Raw genomic sequence first — 19,023 nt, 5'->3', positions numbered from 1 at the left:
TCTGGCTTTGCCTATGACGTTCGATCATATTTGATAAAAAGGAAGGCTGACTTGGTAAAAAGCTGCTAACCGTTGTGTTTGAGTGTGCCACTAAAATAACCTCCAAGCCGCCACTTTGGTAAAGAAATATAGCCTTTTTTGGTACAATTACAACATAGAGGAAAGAATGTCACTCAGAATTTTAACCATTGCTCCAAGTGTCGGCAAAGTATAGGCTAACGGGCTATTTATTTGTGGAATGCAAGTTAGCTACAATTTTAATGTGTTTTGATTAAGTGAAAATGTTACTACAAAAGATAATATATATATATATATATATATATATATGTTTCCTACAAATATGAATTTCTATTTATAAAAAGAAAAGACAAAAAACTTCTTAATTACTTAATTTTGAAAACGAATAGATTGGTTAATGAAATGAAACATTAAAGATAATTCATGTTGTGTTAACATTTCATCAAATTTATATTATTTTAATTATTTAATAATAAATTTAACTTTTAATGTTTATAAATTATGTCAATTTATTTTAATTATATTTTTTATTATTGAATATATGCAATTAGAATCAAATTAATGTAATATATTAGTATTGAAGATATTAATATGATAATGAATTATTTTAATTATTAATTTTTAAATTTAATAATTACATTTTTCATGTTTTTAAAAAGATCGAATTATGTTAGATTTTTAATAAAATGGGAAACATAGAAAACAAGCTTTAAAAAGAAGAATTTGTTGTTAAACTTTTTTGCTGAGAAAAAACAATTAAGAAGATTATCATCTAATCATTGCTCAGTGATAAATGATAAATTACTTGAATTGTTTAAATTTGTATGGATATGAATTCAAATCTCAACGACCATTTACATTTTAAAAAGGCTAAAGTAAGGGAAAGTCTCATATAATTAAGGAAAAATACTATCAAAAATATTATTAATTTTTTAAATATTTATGGTAAAAAATTATTTAAAATATTATTATTTCTACTGAAAATGTTATTATTGAACGTTTTACTAGATTTGTTAATATATTTAGTAAAACGTTACATAAAATATTATTTTTTCTACCGAAAATATTAAAATCAGACACTTTACAAAAAATATTAAAAAATATTAATGTTTTAAATAAAAAATATTTTTTAAAATAATTTTTTACTAAAAATATTAAAAAATAATAATATTTCTTATAACACCTTTATTTAATGTATATTAATAACTAGGCATACTTCCTCTAAAGTAAAAGCTAAGGTCAACTGCCAAATATTAAGCCAGCCCCTGCTTTGCATGGACCCACGTTCAAGACGGTGCCCTCTATCATTTATAAAAAAAAAATCACGTGAATATCACGTGACTCAATTCCCCCCCTTTTCTCTCTCAAACAATTTGAATTCGGATCTGAGCGCCTTTTCTCAAATCCAGTTTAATTTTTCAAATGCTTAAAAGGTTTTCCCCATTTGCCTCGACCATTCAAATTTCCCCAGTCCCTTTCTTTTGTCCCTTCCGGATTCAAAATCCAACGTCTAAAAAATCTAAAACCAAAAAGCAGAGAGGAAATATCTCAATCTCTTTCAGGTACTCGATTCTCCTATCAAATTAAGATTTTCTATTCATGTTTTATACATTTGTCGTATAATCGGATTTTAGATCTGATGTATTGATTTTGAGTGATTCAAAAGATGTTTTAATAGTTTATTTTCGTTTTTGTTCTGTAAGGTTCTCCCGGCATTTCTTTCGTATATAGATCGCATTAGATAAGAGATGGAGAATTCGGAATGCGTGAGAGTCGCCGTTAATATTCGGCCGCTGATTACTACAGAGCTTCTCAATGGATGTACGGATTGCATCACTGTCGTTCCCGGCGAACCTCAGGTATTCTGTAGCAATTTCCCCGTGAATATTGTGAATTTGAAATGAATAGTGATGTTGGATTCTTAGCTTTATAAATATTTTAAAGTTTATTTTTATTGATACAATTATAGGTTCAAATTGGGTCACATGCCTTTACCTATGATTATGTTTATGGGGGAGCGGGATCGCCTTCTTCAGCTATTTACGATGATTGCGTTGCTCCACTGGTTGATGCACTTTTTCATGGTTATAATGCAACTGTACTTGCATATGGTCAGGTTAGTTTCATTTTTGTTTTATTATTATTATTGCTAGTTTTCTTTTCTTTGTTACATTTAATAATTGTCTGACTATAGTATTGTATTTTGGGGTTTTCAGACGGGTTCTGGTAAAACATATACCATGGGAACCAACTACACTGGGGAAGGAAGTACTGGTGGGATTATACCCAAAGTAATGGAAAATATGTTTAAAAGAGTCGAGGCAACCAAACACTCCACAGAAATTTTGATAAGGGTATCGTTTATTGAGGTAATTGGCTAAAATAGTTCTTCTACTTGCTTTTCTCAGTGATATATTTATTTGCTTATATGCGATTTTTGAATTTGACAGATATTTAAAGAAGAAGTGTTCGATTTACTTGACTCAAATTCAGCTGCTTTGTCTAAAGCTGAAGCCGTGTCTCTTGCCAAGCATACAGCTCCTGGAAGACTTCCGATACAAATTAGGGAAACAGTGAATGGAGGGATAACGCTTGCTGGGGTGACTGAAGCAGAAGTTCGGACAAAAGAAGAGATGGCATCGTATTTGTCACGTGGTTCTTTAACTCGAGCAACAGGAAGTACCAATATGAATAGCCAATCCAGGTAGCTTCATAAAGCTTGTTTTGTTTTACCCAAATTGGTATTCTGTTTGATTTAGAATAATATGCTCATTTGGCATGATATCAATTTTATTTTTAAATAATCGAAGATGTGAACAAGTTCTGCAATTGGTATTTATCTTACTTTTCTTTAATTCTTCGATGAGATACAATGATTATTTTGTTTACGTGTATTACGTAATCATTTTTCCTTTTAAGGTAATGAAAGAGATAAACAAGTTCTGGAATTGACTTTCTCTTGTTTTACTTATTCTCGGATTAGGATAAAATGATTATTTTGTTTACACGTTTTCATAAACATATTTTATAAATTTGTGCTATGTAATGTTCATTGTTCATTTTGTTTCTAGCCGCTCACATGCCATCTTTACGATAACCATGGAGCAAAAGAAGAATGCAAGCTGCCTAAATGGGGTAAATGATGATATTGGTGATGATATCTTATGTGCAAAGCTTCATTTAGTGGACCTTGCTGGCTCAGAACGTGCAAAAAGAACAGGTGCTGATGGTATGCGCTTTAAAGAAGGTATTTCTGATTTTCCATTTTCAAAAGCCTCATGTTTAAAATAGTGATAGGTTCTAACAGACAGCATTGACTTGAAACTTTGTGCTTTAAGTTATTTAAAACTTTGACATTTTGTTGATGCAGGCATTCATATTAATAAAGGTTTACTAGCCCTAGGGAATGTCATTAGCGCCTTGGGAGATGAGAGAAAGAGGAAGGAAGGAGGACATGTCCCGTATCGTGACAGCAAGTTGACTCGCTTGTTGCAGGCATGTTTTGATTTGTTCTGTTCAGCATTTTTTTTCTCCAAATAGTAACTGGATAATTATGTACAATCATTCAAATCTAGTTGTTTTAATTGGATGGTTTCACTTGTCGAAGTTAACTGTCTGTTAGGAAAAATTGAAAAAAATAAATCAATTGGAAACGAGCTCATTCTACTTAGAGCACATTTTATAAATTAAAAGTGGCAACATCAATTACTAGAAAATGGGTGTTTCTTATATCGACCAAATAACACACGCAGTTTTCTTCTTTAGGACTCTTGGCTATAGTGATATATGCTATCGTTTTATATTTGGAATTAATTTTGCTCTCTCTCTCTCTCTCTATATATATATATATATATCTGTATCTGTAATATATATATATATATATGTCCTCCTATGAAACCACCTTCCCCAGAAGGAAATTTTACATTTGCTGATAGAAATTTAAATTCACAGGATTCTCTTGGAGGAAACAGCAAAACAGTGATGATTGGTATGCAGTAAAATGTTTTAGAGCATTAAATATTTAGCATATTACTAGTACCTAGTTTTTGCTTTGATTTTCTTTTGCATGCATAAGAATGATTTCTTTCCATATTTGATTGTAGCTTGTGTTAGTCCGGCTGACACCAATGCTGAAGAAACCCTGAACACGTTGAAGTATGCCAATCGTGCTAGAAACATTCAGAATAAGGCAGTTGTAAGAGACTTGTGTTACATGGCTGCAAGAAGAAAAGCTCTTTTATCGGTGTTATAGTTCTCGTTCTAACTTTCTCATCGCTTATACTTGATTAGATAAACCGTGACCCAATGGCAACCCAGTTGCAAAGAATGCGGAGTCAAATTGAGCAACTGCAAGCTGAGCTTTCGTTTTACCGTGGTGATGGTCAAACATCATTCGATGAACTTCAGGTTATATATTACATAGAGATTGCAAATACTTCTATCAAGATTATTAACCTAGTTGCCTAAAGAGTGTTTTTTGGATTCTCAAGCACAAAGTATCTTTACTTGAAGCAAGCAATGCAGAGCTACAGCGAGAGCTTCAAGAACGCAGGCTCACTAGTGAGCAATTGGCCCAGCGTGCACTTGATGCTCAGGTGTTTTTCCATTTTCCATTTTGTTCTCAAAAATATACTGAACAAAGCCACTCTGAAATATAATGTATTTATTATCTCAGGTTGAGAAAGACAAATTGGTAATGCAAATGGAATCCGTCCGTAATGGCAAATCATGGGATGAGATTGACTCTAATCAAAATCAGGTAAGATCTTTGTCTAGCTAAATGACTCTAGCAGTCACAAATCCAATCTTGATTGACGTTTGCTATTGCATTATTCAGGATTTTGATTTGATGAAAACTTATGTGTTGAAAATTCAAGAGTTAGAAGGAGAATTGATTCGCTTGAAAAGCATAAACAGCACAAAGCGTGGCCGGATCTCTGATTGTATTGATTCTGATGATGATGGAGCCGCAAAAAGTTCACTATTTTCTTCTGAAAATGCTTATTTACCAGGTATGCTAAGAACGTATCGGCCTTTGCAGTTAACTATTCATTATTTTATTGATGCGCACTCCTTTTGTTTGTTAAAAATTCTGTAGCTGTTCATTATAAAATGTTTCAGGTGTTACTACTTTTAAAAGTAAATAAATTGAACTACCACCCTTCAAAGTTTTACGTGTTTTCTTGTCATTTCTTCTCAGTTGTAGACCTCATATAGAAATAATTGAATTGAAATTGAAACAGTCTATGTTAATCCCTGAATGTTTTTTAATCCGTTAATATAGCTGATTACTGTAAAAAACCTCATTGATGATTTTGATGAATGTAATTTCTGATAAGCCTTTGACATTTATATCATTTAATTTCTATTTATCTACCAATCTATTTCCATCTTTGGATGATAAGCCTACCTTAGAGAATGCAGATAAGAACAAGTCTTCCTTATTGTGCAGATGAGATCGAGGATAATGACGCTAATGAAGCAGAACTTGAACATTCTTCTCTCCAAGAAAAATTGGACAGGGAACTTAAAGAGTTGGACAAAAGACTTGAACAAAAAGAGGTATATATTGAGTTTCTTTTTCATTTTGCATTATTGATATTGGTGCATGCAGTATTTAAAAAAGCGCAGCTGAGGCGCGCCTAGGCGAGACTAGGATAAAGCGCCTAAGGCGCATCATGCGCGGAGGCGCAGAAAGGCGCCGCCTCTTCAATTGTTTTGGTTTTTTTCAATGTTACCTGACATAAAAGAAAAGGAAGTTACGGAGAAGTGTTATGGAGAAGAAGGGGTGGAAGGAGGGGTCACAACAAAAGCAAAGCAAAGGAAGATAGGAGGAATAGGGGAGGAAAGTATTGAAACTGAAGAAGAGAAAACTTTAGAAGAAAACAATCAATCAAATTAAGGAAAAAATGCCAAACAGAGGAGATGAAATACTAAGTCTCGGCCCTTTTAAATGGCAACTTTATTTAAATAGGGAATAGAAACAAATTGATATCAATTACACTAGGATTAAGGAATAACATTAATCATCATGATTAATTGCATTGAAACAGACGAGGCATAGCTGTTACTCCAAGAAGAAAGATGCGTGAATCCAGCTGTTTTAAAATTGGCAGTAAGTGAAACGGCAGCTTAGAAAAAATAGGGTAAGAAAATTATAAGAGTGCATGATAATATTGAAGAGATTATAGACCTTTAGTGGGTTCATTCCAACCTAATGGATTTTATACAGCCTTATCAAGTTAATCAGATCAACACTGAAGTTTGATTCAATAACAATCAGCAAGGCTCAACAAAATAACAAAAAACCATTAGCTTATAACAATTCATAACAAGTCAACAAAATAGAGAATTAGGGTGAATTTGGAGAAGTGGGTTTAGGGTGTAGGTGGTGTTAAAAAGGAGGAAGACACGTTTGTTGAAAGGTGTGAGGTAGAGGGACAAGAAGGAGATAAGTAAGAAGTTGATGCCAAGTCATTATTAGACTTTTATTTATTGTGGAATTGTGGACCAAGAAAGGAGGGGGAAGGGTTTGCTTGGGTTCTCAAGGTTTAATGGTGGATGGAACAACTTGTATATATTTTATTTTCAAAAAATGAGTCTTACTTCAACAAGGCGCACGCCTTGCACCTTGGCTATAAAACCTCTATCGCCTTAGTGCGCCTTGCGCCCTTTTTAACACTGGGTGCATGGAAATATTTCAGAATATTTGTCACTGAAACATTCAGATAATTTTCGTTTGCATCCTTTGTGGAGGCAAAACCATCATTTATTTTCCTAACAGTTTTTTATTTCTTTAAGGCTGAAATGAAGCGTTTTGCAAATACTGACACTTCAGTTCTGAAACAACATTATGAGAAGAAAGTTAATGAGTTGGAACAAGAGAAAAGGGCTTTGCAGGTTAGTCTTTTATTCAAAGTTCGTGTTTTTCCGTGATTACTGTTTTTCTGTAATACCGAATCCTTTTGTTTTTATTTTTCAATCGACAGAAAGAAATTGAGGACCTCAGACATAATCTTGCCAATATTTCTTCTAGTTCTGATGATGGTGCGCAAAAGCTGAAAGAAGAGTACCTTCAGAAGTTGAATGCCCTTGAGGCACAAGTGAGTTTTGGATTTTCTATCTCCTCTCAGCAGCAGCTTGCCAGTTTCCAGATTAATATTCTGCTCTGCAGGTTACCGAGTTGAAGAGGAAGCAAGATGCCCAAGCTCAACTTTTGAGGCAGAAACAAAAAAGTGATGAAGCAGCAAGGAGACTTCAAGACGAGATTCACAGAATCAAATCTCAGAAGGTAAATCTCAATCTTAAGCTCTCATATTTTCATCTTAAATACTGAAATTACTTCTGCTTAGGATTCTTGCAACCAATACCAATGCAAACGTCCATTTTTTAGGTTCAACTACAACATAAGATCAAGCAAGAATCCGAGCAGTTTAGGTTATGGAAAGCAACACGAGAGAAAGAGGTTCTTCAGGTACATACAAATATGAGACTACAATTTTCAGTTTTATAAGCAATGCAATAAAAGTATAAAACTTGCATGTTTATAAGCAATGTAATAAAATTTGCATGTTTAATTCATGGTTTTGTTATAGGATATATGTTTGTTATTTACAAATACCTCTTGGAGGACTATATGTGTAATTTTCTTGGCAAGTTTTACTTCATGGTTTTGTTAGTAATAGATATTTGTTATTGGCTGCACCTCTTTAAGCTATGTACTTTTTGCAGTTACAGTATCTAGCATATTATCCGAATAGTAATAATTTGATAATTGATAATATGTGATGTTTTCTTGTGATTACTGAATTATGCTCCACTCTTTACTTCTCTAGTAACCTTCTCTAGTTTCTTCGCGTCAATACCTCTCATCTAAGTTATATTAGTTTGAAATTGAAAATAATTGTATCTTTCGGCTTGCCGAGTGGTAATGCTGGGATGGGCGGTAGAGATCATAGGTTTGAGCTGTTGTGCTCTTCTTGCATAAAAAAAACTATTACTCACAGTTACTGCTTTAGAATGTTAAAGGAAATCTAGTTGTTACTTGTTCCTCAGATTCACAATCAGCACTAAGAAATTGTGTTGATACGTCTGAAAAAAAATAGAAATGTGGAAGCAAATGATATGTGATTCCTTTTAAATATTCTGGGAGTTTTATGTTTAGATAATTCAAGCAACACTTTTTTTTCAATGTATAATTATCGTCTATTTTTCTTGATAACTAGCTTAAGAAAGAGGGAAGGAGAAATGAGTATGAGATGCACAAGCTCTTAGCTTTGAACCAGAGGCAAAAGATGGTAACATTTACTTCCACATAGAAAGCATATGATCCTCCTAATTCCAGTGAACTTTTCTCACATGATGCATATGTGTGTTAGGTTTTGCAAAGAAAGAGCGAAGAGGCTGCTATGGCTACAAAAAGGCTAAAGGATCTTCTTGAATCTCGAAAGGCTTCCTCACGTGAAGCTTCCAGTTAGGAGCCTTTTATGATTTGCAGCTTATTTTTCTAGTCTTGTACCTATAATTCGATAACAATAAAATTTTCATGTGCAGGTGCTGCAAATGGCAATGGTCCTGGAGTTCAGGTATTGATTAACTGCAAACAGAATTAATATTTTGTTCTGAATTGCTTATAAAAATTATTTTTGGTCTAAACATATGTTATTGTACTGTCATGATTGGGTTTTATTTCAATTTTTTATGCATGTACCAATTGACTCTTGTATGATGTAGCATACTTTTCTTGCTCTTGAAGGCAATAATGCAGACAATTGAGCATGAACTAGAGGTGACAGTACGGGTACATGAAGTACGCTCTGAATATGAACGGCAAATGGAAGAGTGAGTTCTCTTGATGGCATGGAAAGTTTGTTTCAGTATAGCAATTTGGGTTCAACTTCTGTCAATTTCTTATTCATAAGATTCCAACTAGGAAGTGGAATCTTTCTTATGGTACTCATTCTATAATGTTGTTGAATCTATTAAAATAATATTATGTATGTACAATATATAGGAGGGCCAAGATGGCCAAGGAGGTTGCAAGACTGAAGGAAGAAGCTGAGATACATAAGCGTGGAACTTTAAGGTTAGAACTTTTGCTTTTATATATGCTCTTCATAATTTGAATAGTTCTCTTTCTTTCTCCATATTATCATTTAAACAAAATAACCAAATACTTCCTTTAATGCTACCAAATGCAGAGATTGTCCTGAGACACTGTCTCCCGGCGCGAGAAACTCGAGGATTTTTGCTCTAGAAAACATGCTTGCTGCTACATCTAACACTCTGGTCTCTATGGCCTCACAATTGTCTGAAGCTGAAGAATGTGAGCGTATATTCAGTGGAAGAGGACGTTGGAATCATGTCCGATCTCTTGCCGATGCAAAAAATATTATGAATTATCTATTCAATTTAGCATCAACCTCAAGGTAATGCATATTTCCAAATAGAAAATTTGCATGCTAATCGTTCCGTTTCCAATTTTTAACTTTGATTTGCTGCAACATTTTGCTTGTGTCATGGTAGTTAACCAACATGGATCTTGCTTTTTATTTGCCTCAATTAATAATTTGCTGTCCTTTCTTTGAAGGTGTTCATTGCGAGATAAGGAGGTTCTTTGCAGAGAGAAGGATGCGGAAATAAGAGATCTAAAGGAAAAGGTAGTGAAAGTTAGTAGCTTGGCTCGACAACTTGAGGCACAAAAGGCTGATCTTGTTCATCAACTGAAAGTGAAGGTATCACTTTATATGTCTGTTGATTATTATCAATTATCCGTTCCATATTCTCCTTTAATGTCTATGGAGTTTTGAATCTATGCTATTAATCTTTCAACAGAATGTAAATACTAAGCATTCCATGAAAGGAACCATGGATTCCAGCATCCCTGACTTCAATGGCGGAAGACATAAATATGAGTTGCGGAAACCGGTAAATTTCACTCCCCTCCACTTTAACTTTCCATTGTCATCTACTTGTTACTTAAAGTAGAACTATTGTTATAGGAACATCGAAGCTCTATGATCTTTACCGAGGACATGGATATATCTGAATCTGAACATTCAGATATGGACGCGCATGATGATGACGACGACGACGATGAGTGGGTGCAGTCAGACAAAAAGCAGATACTGAAAAGAGTGTCTAGATCTAGAACTTCGATTTTGGCTGTTCATCAACCAGATAGCAATGACTTAGAAAACAAGGGATGTAGTGATGAGGTTACTGAGAAAATTGATGGGATATGTTGCAGTTGCAGTAAGCAGTCTTCATGCAAAACATCGAAATGCCAATGTAGAGCAAACGGAAGTTCCTGTGGGCAGTCATGCGGTTGCTCTTCAGTCAAGTGCTCCAACAGACGAGCAGAAGCAAATGAAGGTGGTTCGAACGAAACCAATAACCTTGTTGCTCATGGTGCAATGCTACTCCAGAATGCATTCGGGGGGGAGAAGCCAGCTGAAGCAAATGATGACTGCCCTACAAAGCGAAAAGCACTCTCTGACATTGGAAACACGGTGGTATAATTTCTGGTCTCTTCTACGACGAATCAATTTTCTGAACATATTCAGACATGTTTGACACTCACTCAAGTCCAAGTAACATGACCATTTACACATAATCATGGCTTATCAACGAGTTTGCTTATATTTTTGACAGTCTAAACCAGATGCCCCAAGGCCTAACCGGAGAAAGAAATGGGGAAAATCAATGATTCAGCTGGTTCCGGTTGCTCCGCTGGAGAATGTTGCAGCTGCAGCAGTACCGGAAAAGCCAGAAAATAATGAACCTCCCAAAAATGCAGATAACTTGTGCCGAAGTGAATCGGATACCATCCCTTTGAAGTTACCAAGAGCAATGAGATCAAATGGAAGCAAATTACTAAGGGAAAGAAATACTGATCGCCAGGATGAATCCAGCAACAAGGAACCAGCTGCCCTGGCTCCAACAGCAAGTACAGAAGAGAAAGAGAACTGCCGCCGTTAACTGGTAAAGTTGCCATTAATTGGTGAACATTATTCACTACTACACTGTCACTAACAAGCTTGCATTCATCTTTTTATTTTTTTGGCTTTGGATCCCTTTGGTTGTGACAAGAAAAGATCCAACACGAAAAATTGGAATCCTTGAAAAGTGTTGATTTATTTTATACGTTGTTTGACAGTTAAAAAGACGGATGAGATTGATTAGGCTGTCTTGTATTGTGCTCTCCATTGCTGAGGAGTATTTGTTACGAACTCTTAATTTGCGAAATAACATTTAAAAAAATTCTAATTTATCCTATTTGACAGGATGAAAAAGTTTTGTTTCTATTTTGACCAGTTGACGTTAATTTTGGCCCTTGGCATAATAGAGATGATGACATGATTTAATATAATAATAATTTTAATTTGAAATAATTCAATAAAAATAATTTAATCTTTAATTTTTTTTATTAATTTGGTCTTTATTTTAGTTTGAATCTATTATTGTATCGGGTGACTTCATTATTCATCTCAAAGTAAATAATAAATGATTAAAATAAAAATAAAATGTAATGTTAAATATAATTTTATAAAAAAAAGTAATTGAAGGATTAAATTTGATTGAAAATAAATGTAGTACTAAATAAATAATTTACTCATATATAATACATGAAATATTAAACTATATAAAGAAATAAAATAGTGTATTTATCCCATACTAATAAAAAGAATAAAAAATATAAAAATGATATATATATATATATATAATCGATGTCTTGAATAGGAGTGTTTAAAAAAATTGTAACCGTTAACCTACATAACTGTTACATTTAACAGATTAATTAATCAAATCATTAATATTAAACGGTTTTAATTAATTGTGTTGCTAAAAATGATGTTTAACGGTTAAGATAGTTAATTGTTAACAAATTAAATTTATAATTAATTTTTTTTATGAAAAACTCTAATAGAACTAGAAGTAAATTTTAGCCATATTCTTAAAATTTATATATATATATATTTAATAAAATTTGTACACAAATAATTTAATATATATTTTTTATTATTTTTAATTTTTATTTCTTTGGAAATACAAAAACACATTTACACTAATATAATTACTAGTTTATTGTTAGGTAATAGGTATCAAGATATTGGTAGATGTCCATACTTACACCGTACATACTTACACTTACACTGGTGTAAGTATGTGTTAAGTACTACACTTTTTTATAGTATGAATTATGAAACTTTAAACATTCATGTTCTGTTATTTTTTTAAAAATAATTATAGTAGATTAATTTGTAACCAAACCATTAATAACAGTTAACCGTTTCTTGACGGTTAGAAAATTGTTGTAACCGTTATAACAATTAATTGACCGTTTGATTAACCGTCCATAAACCACCCTAGTCTTGAATGCATAAAAATTAACACATTGATTATATTTTATTATACACATAATTTCAATTGATTATATAACACCACTAAAATGGACTACCATTATTCTAGAACGCTACGGATGTGGTTGATTTCTTTAGGGGGGGAATCATTTAAACCCTGCTTTCTATATAATACATTCACAGTGCCAAAACTGTAACTTATATTTCCCGGTTCTACTTGATCATTTAAGTGATTATAGTTGAAGAGTGACCAATGGTAATCAGAGCCAAAAGCATCCTGTTTTATTATACAATTTTATTTATTCAGAATGATAACTATGTTTTTCATATCCTCTATGAGTAGCTGTAACACTGTTCCCCTATTACGACTTTGAATGAAAGGGCAAAGTCTAAAATTAAAAGATCCTTCTATTTAAAGATAAAATAGGAAGAAACAGAAGAACAAGGTGGATTAACATCTAGCAGTTGATGCCTCTTCTTACAATATGAAGGAAACCAGTTTAGCTTTCTGTGATCGCCATCAAACCGGCTGTTTTTCCCCAGAGGAACATGAAAGAAAGCTAGAAGAAGTAAAATTCATCGCCACATTTGGCCTGTGGATAAAACGAAAATGGGCAGCCATCACCACACATCTCTAAGATATCGTCCTTCCATTTGGAGTTTCTTTACCATAGACTCTGCCTTCAACGAATCCACACTTTCCTGAAATTTGTAGACAGGTTTTTTTGGAAATTTATGAATGGAGGACGCCGGATTTAATTATAACAAGACAAAAACTTTCAGGATGTCTTGATTGTGAAACAGTTGACTGTCATTACAAGCATTCTTGAAAAACTTGATAAAAAAATATAAGATTTTCCGACGAGGGAGAAGGAAATAGAAAGAGACGATCGATACCTGCTCCTGAATAATAGTGTGCAAAGTGCGATGAACATCTCTTGCCATACCCTTGGCATCACCACATACATAAAGATACCCTCCTTTAGATATTAGGTTCCATACATGCGCTGCCTGAGAACCGGAAGCAACAGATGTTATAATGCAAAACTTTTATATCAGACTACAATTTCTGTTCTTCCAACTTCTACTACTTACTTTATCCATCATTTTATGTTGAACATATTCCTTTTGAGGCCCTTCTCGCGAGAAGGCAATAATAAGCTCAGACAGGGCACCTCGCTCCACAAAGTTTTCGAGCTCATCCTCATAAATGAAATCCTACAAAATTTGCCCAAGTAAAATCTTAAATACAAATAGCTAACAACGGAAGCCGGTTATAATAAGACATGCGAATATCATTGCGAAAAGATTATTAGTATCAGAATCAGATCCTAACCATTCGCCTATTTCTACATCCAAAAAATAGTATAGAGGGACCAAGTTCTGAACCATCTTCTTTAAGGACCATTCTTTCCTGCAAACAGCAATTTATTATCAGTTATTATCGTCTTTTTTTAAAATAAAAGAAACCCGTAAAACAGAAAGTAACAAACCTGTAGAAACCCTCTGAAAGGTGCCAATCCTGTCCCAGGTCCAACCATGATAATTGGAATTGAAGGATCTGCTGGTAGCTTAAAATTAGATTGCCTTATAAAAATAGGAGCCGAGTTACAATCGCTGCTTTTCTCCAGAGGAACTGCATTCTGAATTTTTTTTTCAATACAGTACGGTGTCAGATTTCAGTAAAGTCTAAGAAATGTCTCTAGCACATAGATAGTATCTGCGAGTTTTGCATAAAAGAGAATATGAATGAATTATTAGACAGGGACGAGCAACAAAAGAGATATAATCACTACCTTCATCCATGTTGAACAAACACCCCGGTGAATTCTTCCAGTTGGAGTTGGACAATAAACTAAAGCACATGTTACATGAACCTTGTGGGGTACAAACCTGCTCAAAGCAACCAACCTTCGTATAAATATCAAATATTAGTTATAAGGTAATACTGCTTACGGATAAAACATATGGGATAAATTCAATAACCTAGGGGAGGATGAGATAGAATAATAACGAGGCTGTAAACGAGTAGCAATTGCAGCAAAAAATACACCAAGAGGAGGTTTTGCAGATGGGAACTCGGCCATAACTTCAAGAAGACTTCTCTGACTACTGACAACCCATTGTGAGTAATCATCCTGGGGCAAAAGAAGACATATTTAAAAGGGACACGAACACATAAACAATAAAGGATGTTTCCTTTTGGTTTTTTTATCTCCTTAAGGGAGTTGGGTGTTGTATTCCTATGTTGATATTGTTGTTAATAAAATCCTAGGGGGGCACTCTTTTCCTCCTTCCGCTGATTAAGGAACTATTTTTCAAGTTCCTTAAATCATGAAGGGGTTTTTTAATGAGGCCTAATATTCTTATCAAAAATAAATAAAGGAACATAAGAAACAAGAGTGTCAAACAAGAACAGACAAATAGGAGAAAACAAAAGCAGCACTTATCAACCTTTCCCTGCGGTGATGATAAGAATTTAAGCCTTTCAGCTTCGCTGGGTTCAGTGGCATGAGCAGCCAAGGCAATGAGAGCAGCCTGACCAAAAAAAAATAGTTTTTAAACAAAGAAACCAATTACTTAAGCCAAAAAAAAAAAGTGACGGGAAATATAAGGCAGAATCAGCTGGAAACTTTTTCCTTTGATTTGAGAAAAAAGAAATAGTCGATTGAGGGTGGTTTACCTTCCGTGGAGGGTTCAACAGATCTGTGTATCGCGCCAATGCTGTTCGAAGTGTACATGGACTGGCAAAAGGAGGTGGCAATGAGCTTCCAAGGGGTGTTCCATCCTCGTTGTCAGTGTGTATAGAAAATATCAAATCCAGAGGTTGACCCAACAATCCTGCAGCTTCCTCAACAGTCTCAGCGAAATTATCAGCATAAACACCAACGTGATCTCCAGTTTCATATCTGGGACAGTTGAACTTATTATTGGAAGAGTATAAGGTCATAAATCACAAGCCAAATTTATCTATTCTTGTAAAACAAAGTCTATGGGGCCAAAAGCACTTCATGTATACAATTTTCACAGAGGTCGATTCACAGAAAATCAATTATAAATTTATAGTAACAAAAATTATAAAGCTGTGAACCTACATGATCCCAGTCCCTGATATGTCAAACTCCAAATGTATACATGAGCGATCAGATTTTGGCCTGTGCAGCTCTCTCTGAACAGCAACATTAACCCTGTGTGCAAATCATGTAACAGTGACCTCAGGAAGGAAATAAAAGCAGGAGAAGAAGGGATTTGTAAATCATCGCAATGAACCTCCTATTACCTGCATGGATGGTGGATGTCATACGAAGCATTCCCATTTGCCTGATTTGAGTAATTATCCTCAATGTGCATCAAAGCAGGATCATGAATCACTACTCTATATTCAGGAATAGCAGCTGTGTATGGGGTAGAGGCAGTATTTTCATCATCTTTATCTCTAAGCAATTGATCCAACTCTGGCCAAAGCAATTCTCTCCTAAGGGAGGAACCAAAAAGTTATAATAAAAATCAATTAAACAAAGCTAAAAAGAGCATAAGATTGAAGTAATGTCCCAAGAAAACTCCATCATCAGATTGTTAAGATCATACTACAGCTTCAATATAAAAATCTAACACAGAATCGTTTGAGAGAGACAACAAGATGGGTGACAGCTATAGAAAACCACTGAAAGAAGATTACATACCATGCAGTAAAATCATCTTCAATACATTGATCATCATCACCAAGACCAACTTCAATAAGACGTTTAGCACCTGCTCACACAAGAAAAAGGCATCCAGTTAACAATTCCCTCAATTGTAAAGTTAGATGCAAAGAACGCATGGGATACACTATCAGCTATTTGTTTAATGTTAAAGAAATGATATAGCTCAATCATGAAATCAATTTTCCTAACTCCTATTCTTTAGGAAATTATAAAGAAACGATATATGCTTATATTTATGGTACCCTAGAAACCTTGAGTAAATTTTCATCCTGAACCTCCCAAGTTGCAACTGGCCTTGAATTTTTTACTCCAGTCATTAGTAAGAAAAATGCCATCAATTAGATCAGAAGGGTTAAATCTCAAAAGAAGATAGAAAAATACCTTGTTCAGAAAGTAGCTCATCAAGCACCTTTGCTATCTACTTCCAAAAAAAGAACAACAAACCAGATTAAACAATTGTAAAGGGTAAAAACAAGCAATCAAAGCAAATTACGTAACCTTAAGTGCCCTATTCAGTGAGTGGGTCCTATGTCTCTATGAGCAGTTTACCTTATTAAAATGTTCATATTGACGGTTACCCAGACCAAAAACACCATATGTGAGTTGTTGAAGCCAGGACTGCCTTTCATTTCCCTGAAGTAGAATAAAACAGCATAGGTATGAGTGTTGAATAAAAAATGACAAAGCCGGAATAATACAAAGTTTAAATTTGAATGTTCTTTTCAGGTAGCAAGCACCTCAGTAAACCATTTGTAGAATCTAGCAGCATTATCGGTTGGCTCCCCGTCTCCATAACTGCAATCACACTCAACTATATGAAATACTACATACTTAATATAATGCCTAAACAAATAAACAACCAAGAATAGCGCCAGAAGAAGCAGGAATCTTTCTTACGTGGCCACCATGAAAAAGGCTAAAGTCTCCTTTTTGAGCTTCTCTCCATATTGTTCATCATCCACAGCATAATCATCCTAACATGAGAATACACAATTTAATGGACGTAATTGTAATTACTACACCATTTTCTCAAGTAAGAAAACAAAATAGCAAAATAGTTCCCTATGCATTACCAGGTCAACAACTTTGACAGCTGCTTTCTCATATCTTGCCTTGATCTCTTCAGCTAAAGCCTGCAATACGAAATTCTCATACAGAAAAGGAACATTTAAATCAAAACAGGCACCTCTTCCAATCATTCATCACCATGTGCCAAGGACACATCGATTTGTCGCCCAGTGTAACAGCCACTAACAGAAAAGGATAAAAAAATAAAACACTCCCCATGTAGCTAAATTAGCCACAATTTGCAGTGCCATCAAGAACTATTGATGTCATTTTTCTATCTATAGTCAAGTCCCGGTTTCTTTAAGCTATGAGTGACAAAGATTTGGGAACGAAAACTTAGCAAATCCATACTGCCAATAAATTGCCTATGAATAAGAAAATTATTATAACTAAACATTCAGTTACGTTCCCAAAAATGTTTGAAACCGTACAAGAGGGGCAGTAAACTTCAAATATTGGCTTTACCCGTAAATTTTTTTCATAAGGAATTAACTTTGAAAGAAAAAATTTACATAATCTCATTGCTACTTTATAATCCAGATCTGTACGTGTAATTAGTTCTACCAACAACCCAATTTTCCACAACGAATCGGTGATTAAAAAATTAAAATTATAAGCTAAATTAACATTATTGACATCGCTTTATTCCGATTTTCAATCAACAAAAAGGCATCAGTCCACTCAAGTAGTCAACAGCCAAAAGTCTTGCATTTTCAATAAATCAATCCAATCACCGTACCCGGCAATGAAAATCAGAACTTTACAGTTACAAAATTTACTTACCTTAGCAAATCCCTCTGCCGTTCCCGTCTGGGTGCCGTAGAAAACGGTAACTTTAGTTTTACCGGCAGCGATAGCGGCGTCATCATCTTCATCATCCTTGAGTGAAACAGGCTTAGGAGCTACCAACGGTTTCACATCACGACTCCGTTCAAAAGCTGATTTTTTCCAGAGAAACACCAAGAGCCCCAGAATCACCGCTAACGACGTCGTGGCGATCACTATCATAGAATCAGTTACTGAACCGCCCAACGACACTCCCAATACCGATTCAACAAAACTCACCAAATCCGAGCTCGAACTCATCTTTAACCCCGAATAATTTCAAAAATAATAAAGTAAATATTTTTTTATATAGAAACAAATGGTAGATTCAGGGCGAGAATGGTCAAAGTTACAGATTGTGGATTTTAAAGTGTTTTCTTTTGAGAGAAAGGGTTGAAACTGACCCGAAAACATAGAGGAGAGCAAAGAGAGAAAGGGTTTTATTTATTTGTGTTTTTAAAAGAATAAACTTTTTAGAGATGGCTTTTTTTAAGGGGAAAAAACTCTGTTCAGTTTTCCGTGTCCCAAATCACTCTTACAGCGCAGTCGTTGACAAATGCAACAATCCCAGACCAAAAATACAAATTAAAAGGTTGTCTTCTTCATCTTCTTTTCTGTTTTTATTTTTCATTTTTCCCGTTTTAGATATTTTCCCACTATTAACTCTTCTTCTTTTAAACACTAATTGCGTCTTTTTAAGGTAAAAAAAATGTGAGTCGAGCATTTTCGAACCGTTCGTCTGTTCAATTTTTTTAAAATAATCTTTATATTTTTAAGCATTATAATTAAATTTTTTATATTAAAAAAATTGTTCCTCTCTCCCATTATTTAGTTAGACGTTAAATATAGATTCAAATATAACGTAAAATGTTTCTAAATCGTGTACATTAGATTATTAACATGTACATATTTAATGTGCAGACAGTTTTAAATTAACAATTTGGATCTTACATTATAGAAATCCAATAGAAAAAGAAATCATATGCCTCAATATTGACGTCGCAATCTCTTGTATCGTATATGAATTGGTGGCCTCCTAAAAG

The 19,023-nt window shown here is 34.1% G+C and overlaps 2 protein-coding genes across 2 annotated transcripts; one reads left to right on the top strand and one right to left on the bottom strand.

Annotated features, from left to right (window-relative positions):
• Positions 1-1,463: 1,463 nt before the first annotated feature.
• On the top strand, positions 1,464-11,135 carry LOC120180120 (kinesin-like protein KIN-4C). Its single transcript, XM_039185513.1, has 28 exons — positions 1,464-1,580; positions 1,722-1,877; positions 1,988-2,134; positions 2,235-2,387; positions 2,469-2,722; positions 3,090-3,265; positions 3,389-3,513; positions 3,970-4,006; positions 4,122-4,213; positions 4,309-4,425; positions 4,500-4,613; positions 4,694-4,777; positions 4,856-5,030; positions 5,471-5,580; positions 6,820-6,918; positions 7,008-7,121; positions 7,193-7,309; positions 7,412-7,492; positions 8,244-8,315; positions 8,397-8,490; positions 8,572-8,603; positions 8,774-8,859; positions 9,032-9,103; positions 9,219-9,446; positions 9,608-9,752; positions 9,853-9,945; positions 10,020-10,532; positions 10,672-11,135. Exons 2-28 carry the CDS (start codon positions 1,767-1,769, stop codon positions 10,996-10,998), a joined length of 3,768 nt encoding a protein of 1,255 aa, XP_039041444.1. The 5' UTR covers positions 1,464-1,580; positions 1,722-1,766; the 3' UTR covers positions 10,999-11,135.
• Positions 11,136-12,689: 1,554 nt separating this feature from the next.
• On the bottom strand, positions 12,690-18,371 carry LOC120180309 (NADPH--cytochrome P450 reductase-like). The gene is made up of 18 exons (XM_039185662.1): positions 17,939-18,371; positions 17,161-17,220; positions 16,985-17,061; positions 16,825-16,882; positions 16,637-16,720; positions 16,469-16,505; positions 16,064-16,133; positions 15,661-15,855; positions 15,476-15,568; positions 15,064-15,289; positions 14,835-14,918; positions 14,367-14,518; positions 14,177-14,273; positions 13,874-14,023; positions 13,717-13,794; positions 13,476-13,598; positions 13,278-13,391; positions 12,690-13,082 (listed from the first exon to the last, which is right to left on the bottom strand). The coding sequence occupies exons 1-18, from the start codon at positions 18,239-18,241 to the stop codon at positions 13,002-13,004; spliced, it is 2,082 nt and encodes a 693-aa protein (XP_039041593.1). The 5' UTR covers positions 18,242-18,371; the 3' UTR covers positions 12,690-13,001.
• Positions 18,372-19,023: the final 652 nt, after the last annotated feature.

Source organism: Hibiscus syriacus, unplaced genomic scaffold, assembly GCF_006381635.1.
Source record: "Hibiscus syriacus cultivar Baekdansim isolate YM2019G1 unplaced genomic scaffold, ASM638163v2 tig00112491_pilon, whole genome shotgun sequence".
Classification (NCBI taxonomy): Eukaryota; Viridiplantae; Streptophyta; class Magnoliopsida; order Malvales; family Malvaceae; genus Hibiscus; species Hibiscus syriacus.
The sequence above is the reverse complement of the archived record's forward strand: the minus strand, read 5'-3'. Positions and strand labels throughout refer to the sequence as shown.

Coding starts and splice junctions, on each gene's coding strand:
- LOC120180120 (XM_039185513.1), top strand. CDS start 1,767: ATGGAGAATTCGGAATGCGTGAGAGTCGCCGTTAATATTCGGCCGCTG. Junction 3,514..3,969: donor AGTTGACTCGCTTGTTGCAG/GCATGTTTTGAT, acceptor TTAAATTCACAG/GATTCTCTTGGAGGAAACAG. Junction 4,007..4,121: donor CAGCAAAACAGTGATGATTG/GTATGCAGTAAA, acceptor ATTTGATTGTAG/CTTGTGTTAGTCCGGCTGAC.
- LOC120180309 (XM_039185662.1), bottom strand. CDS start 18,241: ATGAGTTCGAGCTCGGATTTGGTGAGTTTTGTTGAATCGGTATTGGGA. Junction 17,062..17,160: donor CTGTCAAAGTTGTTGACCTG/GTAATGCATAGG, acceptor TTCTCATGTTAG/GATGATTATGCTGTGGATGA. Junction 14,919..15,063: donor TGTTGAACCCTCCACGGAAG/GTAAACCACCCT, acceptor TTTTTTGGTCAG/GCTGCTCTCATTGCCTTGGC.